General features: G+C 38.6%; 1 protein-coding gene across 1 annotated transcript; it reads right to left on the bottom strand.

The window, feature by feature from the left end:
- Positions 1 to 321: 321 nt before the first annotated feature.
- Positions 322 to 8,942, bottom strand: LOC147237952 (eukaryotic translation initiation factor 5A-1-like). Its single transcript, XM_086156517.1, has 5 exons — positions 8,845 to 8,942; positions 7,918 to 8,084; positions 7,638 to 7,742; positions 6,410 to 6,541; positions 322 to 5,293 (listed from the first exon to the last, which is right to left on the bottom strand). The coding sequence occupies exons 2-5, from the start codon at positions 8,074 to 8,076 to the stop codon at positions 5,231 to 5,233; spliced, it is 459 nt and encodes a 152-aa protein (XP_086012643.1). The 5' UTR covers positions 8,077 to 8,084; positions 8,845 to 8,942; the 3' UTR covers positions 322 to 5,230.
- Positions 8,943 to 9,996: the final 1,054 nt, after the last annotated feature.

The following is a 9,996-nucleotide window of genomic DNA, read 5'->3' as shown; positions in this document are numbered from 1 at the left end:
GTAATCAAGCTAATGAAATTTTGATCATTTTTCAGCTTCCAGTACTCTTTTGGAACATTACAACAACTGTTTTGGTAATTAATTGTAAATTAAAAAACTCACAGACCTATTTGCTCAACTTTTCTTAGAATGAATCCTGTATATAATTTTAGCCCCATCCAAATTGGTTTTGAATTTATGCTTAAAAAAAAGCCTCTCTTGCCCAGTAACAAAACACTTTGCATATTTACGTCCGATAAAGGTACATAAAACGTTAGACTGCAGATTATAATATGAGCTTTTATTTTGCTATTTTGCAAATAGAAAAGACAACTGCATGGCTCTTGTTGTAGCGTTTATTACCCTCCCACCCCCACACAATTAAAATAGACCTCCTAAAGACAGGAGCTGCAGTTAAGTTTTTTTTGACCACATTCAAGGATCTTTATGACAGAGGCACCTCCAGGTTAGAGTTCCTTTTAAAAAAAACCTGATAAGAAAAGGAGTAAAAAGTGCCTGTCGAGCACAGCAAAGTAGCAGAACTGCATTCCTTAGCAAACACAATATACAAAAGTCTAATTATTCTTAACCCTCCTGATGTCCTCGGGACAAAAGTGACCCGCCATTGTGTTAAAAACCAAAAAGAAAAAACAAAAAACACAAAATGATTTTTTTTTTATGTTAAATTTTATGACTTTTCCTTTTTCCTAGATTGGCCCCAATAGTAGAAAAAATGAAATGTTTTTATCCACATTTCCATGTAAGCTGTACAAAAAAAAAAAAAAAAAGTATAAAGGTGGTCTTCTGGTCAGAGAGTTATTTACACACTACAGAATGTGACAATGTTTTTGTTGTGTCTCAGATCAATCAGTAGCAGAAGTAAACAAGACAAATCAGGTGGTCTTCTCACAGACTGCGGTGCCTTTGAGCAGTCTCAGATCAATTAGTAGTAAACCTGAACAAGACAGTAGCAGGTGGGGTTCTCGCAGACGGCAGGGCTCTTCTTTGTGGATTTAAAGGGGTTATAAAGGTGCTGCAGATGACAGGACCCCGAATTCTCTCTGTGCTGACGCCATGAGTGTGCGTTATGACGTTGAAGAGGCTCTAGAGCTGATTTTTTATGATGTCCAGCAAGACAAGTCTGATTCAGAAGAAGGGAGGACGTATCAGAAGAAGAAGACGGGGAGGAATATTACCAAGAGCATGATGAATCATCTTCAGAAGAAGAAAACCGTGAAACTGAAAGAGAGACTTTCCTTTCACAAAAGGCAAAAATAAGATGGTCCTCAGCAGCATATAACCAACACGGCAGGCATGCAGAACAAAAACGTCATAAAGATGACCCCAGGACCCACAAGGTATGCCCTTTCTCATGCCCGCGACATTGTCTCTACATTCTACCTGTTTATCACACCAGCAATAGAAAAAATAATCCTGAAGATGACAAATCTAGAGGGTTTTCGCAAATATGGAGGCAGCTGGAAGAAGATGGATGAGACTGACGTGCAGGCATATTTAGGGCTACTAATCTTAGCAGGTGTATACAGGTCCCGAGGTGAGGCTGCAGCTAGTCTATGGGATGCAGAGAGTGGGAGGGCAATTTTCCGAGCCACAATGCCACTCAAACTCTTTAACACCTACTAAAGACTGCTAAGATTTGATGGCCGCGAGTCAAGACCGGCAAGACGTGTGACAGACAAACTGGCAGCCATAAGAGAGGTCTGGGACAAGACCTCTCTTATCTACCTCTCCAATCCTCTCCAATCTACCTCTTACTACCTCTCCAATCCAGGGCCTGATGTAACAGTGGATGAGCAACTTGTTCCATTTAGAGGTAAACTATTTTCTAATTTGTAATAAAAGTGATTTTCACTATTGATTTCTTTGACTGTTTTCCGTGACACTGATACAAATCACCGATGCTGATGTCTTCTGTCCAAAGGTCCTTGTCCTTTCCGGCAGTATATGCCCAGCAAGCCAGCAAAAAATGGGATCAAGTCATGGGTGGCTTGCGATGCCAAATCAAGCTATGCTTGGAAAATGAAAGTATATACCGGAAAGCCGACCAGTGGATGCCCAGAGAAGAACCAGGGGATGCGAGGGGTTACAATGTGACATGTGACAATTTCTTTACATCTTATGAACTTGGACAGCAGCTCCTGAAGAGGATATCTCACAAGAAGAACAAGAGGAGGGTGTTACTGGAGCAGCTAGGAAAGACACTTGTAACTCCACTCCACAAGAAGGAAGCATGTCCCCCTCACAGAAGCCTCAGCAGCAGTTTTGAAAGCAATTCAGAGTGCAGGAGCTCCTGATAAACCTGAGGATCCAGCTACCACAGCCACTTCCCCAGCTAGGGCAAGTAAGAGGAAGAGATGTTAGTTCTGCCCTCAAAAGAGGGACTGTAAAACACATACTGTTTGCGGCAGGTGTAAGAAATATATCTGCAAAGGCTGTGCACTTGCATACTGGGCTACATGTGCTACTTGGTTGAATGAGTTATGTTATTTTTCATATTTTGTATTGTATTGTCTTAAATTGTTCACAGGAGGAAAAAAAAAGACAGAAACTTAATGATTGGAATGAATAAAAATGCATCCAAAACTCCTTTTCGCACATTTTTTTCCTTTTCTTGAGCTATAGAAATACAAGTGAAGAGGGAGAACTATATCGCACATATTGTGGTGAAAGACAAGTTGTTTCTTCAAGCAATTGGAAATCTGGTGTTTAAAATTCAATTAAGCTGCTTATATTGGGGGTTTAGTGAAGACGGGTCATTTTGATCCAGAGGACACAGGGTGTATACAGAAAATGAGGAGGGTTAATATGCTGTAACTAAGTTATCAATGTGGAAATAAAACTTATTTCAAACAAAAACACTGAGACAAAATCCACAACTGTCTCAAGAACAACACAGCTTATAGATTAAAACAAAAATAACCCAAATTAACAGAATCAAAACTGAAATAATGCTCATCACCTAATTTATGATCCTGACGGATGGATGGCGTTTACGTAACATTTCTCCAACTAGAGCCCTGAGAAAAAAAATCTGCCCTAATGATACAGGACCAATTTGCATTTCTATTGCTTAAAAACTGACCTGAGATCAGTATGTGAAGCTGACATAATAGGTCCATCTCTCAAACATTTATTCATCAATCCACCCATCCCTCACGGTCCTCTGGACACATAAAACAGCCCACAGCATTTCAGACTGTATCAGAGGGGGATGTAATTTCAACCTGAACTTTACATGAGTCCATATGGTTTGGATACAGAACTTTTCCGTAAAGATGGCTTGCAGCAATGACATCAGCTTTGAAAACGCAAACAGACAGACAACCAGTAATAACCTTCAGGCCATTCTGAAATTCCAAAATTCCAAAGTAAGGCTTGAGATGTTTTGGGAAGTACAGCCAAGTATTAGAAGAGAAACAAACCTTGTTTAAACAAAATAGCAGGCAGTGAATAATGGATCAAGTTAAGGCACCACGGACTGAAAATGGATCCGCATTTACAGAATGCATCTGTAAAGACTGATTGTTCAAGAAAAAAAAAAATGCAAAAGCTATAAATCTCATGTATTCTTACATCTGATTGAATAAATGAAACACTAATTATGTACAATTAGTATACTTAAAAACAGTCACATGTTTTTAGGTCTTTGTCATTCTGAGTACGTCCATTGTACCCTCTTGTGCCACAAGCTGTAATGCAATAGCCCATTGACAAGGAGAAAGGCACGACAATAATGAGGGAATATTGTCTAAACACAGGGAGGACCTAACAATTCAATTACACAAAATGCCTACTTGACAGCAAAGTAGATTTGTCAATGAATGTCTCAATTGCAATATCTGATTTTACATGTACAAACAAAGAAATTGGATTAGTCGGCATTTCACAGAAACCTGATCCCATACACCACATATGCACTCCTGAAAATGGTGTCTGGGACAAGCAGATGTGCCTTTAACCATAATTGTACCTCAAAAAAACATTTCCAGTTAATGACAAGGGTGTATTTCAGACATGCACTCTAATAATGTAGGTTCTTTCCAATGTTTTCAGAAAACTAACAGCTTAAAATCGAAAAACTCAGGTGTGGAGGTAGAGACAACCAGATACAGGCAAAATAATAACTCAACATCAACGTCATTAATGTAGAGCATTTTTAAACCATGTATGTAGGTTCTGTGAGCAGAAGTTACTCTTCCTGATAACTTTAGAAAATTGGCAGAGTACAAAGATAAACAGAACCTGAAGGCACCAGTAATAGCAAGCAAGAGTTTCATGCACCGTCTCAGATTACGTTATGCGGCAAAAGACGTGTGGCTCTCAGAGGTAGACAAACGCACAATTATCCTTATTCACAATTCAGAGTAACATGATACAGAACTTGTTTTCTCAGTTTAAAATGCAGTACAACATTACTGCATGAACTCATTATGGTTTCCTGCCATTGGCTAGTGTCTCCTCATGAGGTATGTGTGGAGAACGACAACTACCCACCACTTTCATTCCAACTAACTAAAATACAAGCTTAAGACCGACTATATACTTCCTTGCTTTGGGTTTTGTCCGGAATGACATCATCATAACCTTCTGAATGGATTTACTTGTAAAAATGTATCTCTAAACTAAGATATTTTAGTTGAATAGGTAATCTTTGTTTTTTTTCCTTACAAGATAATTTTCAATACAATCAAACGGCCACAAGTGAAAAGGTAAACAAACAATTAAGTCAGAGCTTATTGAAACCCTGGTAAACACAGTAGTACGTTTTTTTAAGTGATGATGTACAATATAATGCTGTTTTTACAGAATGGAAACTAAGATAAAGTGTAGATTTACAATTGTGGTTTACATTGCAAGTATTGCGAACGGTATGAATGACCTACAGATTTCATTTAGAAGGAAGGGTCAGGAAAGAAAACGAAACAAACAAAAAAAAAAAAAAAAAAAAAAAAAAAAAAAAAAGGTACTGTGCCCAAACTACAAACGTTAAAATGTAAGAATAATTCCATAGAATTTTGGTTTGTTGACAAGACTAGTATAACTATCAGTAAGAATGCTTTTCATGTTCGCAGTTATTATTCCTAACATAATGGTTCAAGAAACTGACCCAACCTTGATTTCAGTTGGCCAGCAACTGGTGGACAGGCTGAGAGACTTGCAGTTGCGTTGGTGAAGCCTCAAAACGGGTATAGAGAAGAGCAGTGTGAGACCTTCAGCTTTATCAATGAATTCATACAGTAGCAGCCTTGGTGCCCACAATCTTCTCCTCATCGTAAGTACTTAAGACAGTCACCTGAAAAAGTAGGGGAAAAATAAGATCTTGGATCAATATTGTCACAGTTGTATGCTTTCACTTGGGTAATTTTTGTGAATATGATTGTTTTACCAACATACATTATATTATTAGACCTTTAAACCTAAAGAAAATTCATCAAAATGTCAAAGATAAGCAATGAAGACCTCCAGTTCTAAACCACATTTTGACAAAGCCATCAGACATCTGTGTACGTCACATAGCAAGTTTGTCTTCTTTTTACAGACTGGAAGTCATTAATACGGACAACAAAACCAAACAGCGACTGGGGAGGGAAGGGGCACGTCCAAATGCTCAGAGATTTTATACAAATTGAATAAAATTGCCCAGCACATTTTGATTTTTCCATTCTTCAAAATGTTCCCCTGCACTTGCTCAACACGTGAGAAAAGATCCATGGGTAGAAGAAGAGTTAAGGTTAGGGTTTTTGCACCAGCTTTACTGGCTCTTCATGGGACATATCTTGAGGAGCAGCTTAAAAAATTGATTGCTCTTCTAAAAGCCTTTGCACCAATAGTGCAATGCATTGACTAACTTAATGACAGGCTCACATAAACACAATCTGGTTGGCAGGCCTTTGAAGAAAAATAGCCTCGAGGTCTAATAATTCGTGAGCCATAGTCTGGGAGTCTAGGAAAGTCAACTGAAAGAGCTTTGGGTCGTGATTACGGGACAATCATAGTAGTCGTAGCAAAACAAGCTTTACAATACAATCATGTATGTCTCTTTTGACATTACAAAGAAATTAAGTCACACTCATGTGATACAAACATAAATATCAGCACATATTTATATAAAAAAACATACATAACGCATACACATTTTTAATGTTATTTGATTCTTTGACTGAAATGTCAAATTAAGAAATCATGAACTTGAATATAAATGTCATGTAATTGTCTTTTTTAAAGTAAATAATTGAATGCAATTCTTTATGGTTCTTACTTTCAGGGAATATCGTAACAATTTTGACATGTAAGACAACTTAAAAAAGAATTTCCAAGTTTTTTTTTTTTCCATCTTCTAGTTTCAGACATTTTGCTCCGTCTTTCTATTTTTCAGGCGGCTGAGGGCATCCTAGTCATAAAGACTTACCAGAAATGTTTCGTCATTATTTAACTTCTTAAGGATTTCTGCCCCCAATTCATTATCTGGCAACTTCAGATCATTTCTCACTTCTCCGCTATCATTCATCATCTCCAAGAAGTCATCTGAGACGAACAGTGCCTAAAAGTAAAAAAAAAAAGTCCCAGTAAATTACAGAGGTGCTAACATGTCCAATATGCAAACACATTTGGTGCAATTTGAAGTCCCAATGCAGATGCAAAACCTGAATAAACAGAGTGTAAAATGCAGTTTCTGTGGGAAGTCCAGCTACTAAAACATTTACCTTGTAAGAGCCATGAATCTACAAACACAGACCATGGTAAAGGGAAAAACATGTTATAATTGACCAGTAGTGTAAACATTTCTTTCTTTCTGCGTATAATGTTTGCATGTATTACTAGTTAGTTTTATTCACCAAGCTTTTGATTCAAACAGTCTTTTAATTCCATAACTCAGAATATTCCAATATATTTTATTTCCGAACGCATTGAACATTTTCCTTTCTTTAGCGATATCTGGTCCACCCGCGGCCAGGTTCAATACTTGAAAGAAATGACTGATCTCTTGAGGCTCAAAGAATTAGCAGTAATCCCCATCCCTATAAAAGGTCACATGCTAATAACATGAACAACAACAAGCCAGTGGCCCTTAATCACTGCTGTGAAAACTACATGAGGAGGACTGGTTAGTTTTGTAATGTAAGGCGTGTGCTTCATAATGTACAGGTGTGCAAATCCTAGGTCACACTTTCAGTTGATGGCATTTCTAATAGTAGTTATTGATCTTATTGCCTACTTATTGGAAATGTATTTTTGATCCAACACAACTGCAGTTGTCAGATCAAGCAACAGCAGCACAACTGAACCAAAAATCTGATGCCTGGTCAACGCAACAACACATCTTTGCTCCCATTTTACAGAGGTAATAGCCTAAAGTGTCTTATAATCAAGAGGAGACGCTGCTCGCCAAGTCAAAACCTGTTCACCCAGTTTTGATACCTGCACAGCATGTTCTTTCACAACCCCTTAAGAACAAGCTCCAGTATGACAATTTTTACACAGCCGTCTTTCTTCTCATAATCCGAGCTGCTTGAAATAGAATGAATGATGAGGATGTGTTTCAAAGTTATGTTCTCATAAAGTGCAAATTATGTCAGGACAACAGCTGCCATATTCCTGTACCATTCTTCCCAATTGGAACAAGAGGGACATCTCACCTGGTAGTCTTTTCTTGAAACATTTGGAACGTCCATGTTATGAGTGGATGGGCAAATATCTTCATACTTCTTGTTGGTGAATATGTCAAGTCCAACGAGGTGAACCTGAGAAAAAAAAAAAAAAAAAAAAAAAACACTTCTATTGAGTACATCTGTCCTTCAACACGGAGAGCAGCGAGGGGTGCCTGTAAAACTGCAAAAATACTACTTTGAAGTGCCTTAAGCAATGCATTCCAAGTAGAACATTCGTATTTCCCCCATTTTTTTTTTTTTCTTTTACCTTAGCATGTCCATGCTTGCCAGTCTTCGATGTAGACATGTCAACGATCTTACAGGGTCTTCCTTTCAACATGACAAAGCCATTCTTCCTCAGGGCAGAGCATTGCATGGGATATGTTGCAGAGGCCCCGGAATCCCCAGACTCAAAATCAGCATCCATGACCTTTTCTATGAAAGAATAAAACTGTTAACATTACTTGGACCTAATGCTTGGTCTCGAGAACATATTCAATACAAATCAGCAAGTTTATAATAGTGGCATATGTTTGATGGCATGAAAATTGGAAATCCTAAACATGACGATACTTGCCACCTTACGGCATAGGTTAGCTTGTGAAACCATTGTTATGTATGTAAAAGCAGGTAGCACTGTCAAGTTATAGGTTCAGAACGGAATTACAGAATATTAGTACTATTTCCTGTATCTTTCCACGCTCATTCGCTTACAGCCTATACGTTGTAAATACCCTATTTTTGACAATATGTTGTTGTTTTTCTATTCTGTTGACAGAAATAATCAGAACAGCTATTCCCTGGCGTTTGTCAAGAACGTCTGATACGATATATGCAAATGAGCTTGGGGAGATGTCACAGATGGCAGCTGAAACACCAAACGGCGTTTTAATTCGCCGTTTCCTTTTCGAACACTCTGTGAATGTCGAACACCGACTCGCAAACATCACTAACTAGCAAGGGTACGTGGCAGCTAGGACGCGGTTAGCTTTCCCTGAAGCCCAGAAGTTTCCTTCAGGTTCAGGTTTCCACCTGTCTGTCATCGTTAGCTCCTTTGGCGACCCACACCCATCGGCGCGTTGTTAGCGTAAGTGCTTTGCTAACTTCAGCCGAGCGTTACCCGACTAAAAACTTGGCCACAGAGTAACAAAAACACAGAATTAAAAGGTGTTAACTTTCAGGGAGATTTGCTTACCTTTCCGGCTCACAACAACACGGAAATCGCAATAGCGTTTGCGTTGAGGTTTTGTACCGCGTCGGGGAGGAGGGAGCAGGTACGGGCTTGGCGGATGACGGGTGTGCGGCTAGACGTCACTCAAGTCGAGAGGCGTGTAACGTAACCCGGAAGTCCCGCCCCCATCTGACCAAACAGCTTTGGCCAACAGTAACAATCAGCTGACAGTGTATTTACTTTTTTACCTGTGTGTAAGTACAGCCACCACTGCTAGGAGTTCTCTACTGCAGTGTTTCCCATCGACTGTGCAATGGAAAAAGGTCCACTTTCACCTAATTTGTCCAAAAATAATTTATTCAACGTAAATAATGTGTGACAGGCAGAACAATTAAATAATCATCCACTAGACCAGTGTGAGGCGCGGGTGTTCAAAGAATAAAAACTTTTGTCGGTTCACAGAATTTGATCTGAATCCAACAGTGGCACGTTATATTAGGCAATAACAATAAGGCAAAGTCAGAAAAAATCCATTCTTCAAAATAATACCTGGAAGGTATGATTTGTACCAAGAAAGATTTTCTTTGCAGTGCAGGGTCACTGCACTAGATGGCAACAGGTAGTGAACTAACCTGTGTATCTACCTGCTGCCACTAACAGCAGAGTAATTAGTGATTACAAGCGACACTGGATAAATATTTTAAAAGAAAAAATACTCAACCAGGACCCTTTGGTCCTTCAGAACATTCTGACCCCCATGAAGGCCCAAGTGTTTGGAAGGAAGAAAAAAAAAGGGTGAGCTCAGGAGAATAAAATGAATGCTATATTGCGTTTCCTCAGTTCCTGCAAGAATATCAACTTTGTGTTCAACCAAATAGGGATACATTTCACACTCAGTAAGTAAACTGAGACAACAGTTTAATTCTATTTCAATATAAATAATTTTGAAGAATTTATTTTGCAGTGTGTCGTGTGATTTTTTCTATTGTAAAATATGTGCCATGGGTCAAAAAAGACACTGGTCTAAACATGCTGCATTCAAAACTTTACATGTTAATTATCAGAAAAATTTATTTAGGGTAAAAAGAGGAAAGTTAAGTGCTCCCCCTGCTGTGTTTATGTATGGGTCTTTGTTGCACTTAAATACTGTTAAGTTTAAGGTGTTATATGACTTGC

The sequence above is a fragment of the Fistularia commersonii genome, chromosome 1 (assembly GCF_037954325.1).
Source record: "Fistularia commersonii isolate RoL2024-O1a breed Wild chromosome 1, RoL_Fcom_v1.0, whole genome shotgun sequence".
NCBI lineage: Eukaryota > Metazoa > Chordata > Actinopteri > Syngnathiformes > Fistulariidae > Fistularia > Fistularia commersonii.
This window is presented reverse-complemented; position numbering and strand designations above follow the sequence as displayed.

What these genes read in the sequence shown, in the direction of transcription:
- LOC147237952 (XM_086156517.1), bottom strand. Translation starts at nt 8,076, where the DNA reads ATGGATGCTGATTTTGAGTCTGGGGATTCCGGGGCCTCTGCAACATAT. An exon ending in GCAAGCATGGACATGCTAAG is followed by an intron (nt 7,743 to 7,917) that starts GTAAAAGAAAAA and finishes TTTTTTTCTCAG; the next exon opens with GTTCACCTCGTTGGACTTGA. An exon ending in ATAATGACGAAACATTTCTG is followed by an intron (nt 5,294 to 6,409) that starts GTAAGTCTTTAT and finishes CTACTTTTTCAG; the next exon opens with GTGACTGTCTTAAGTACTTA.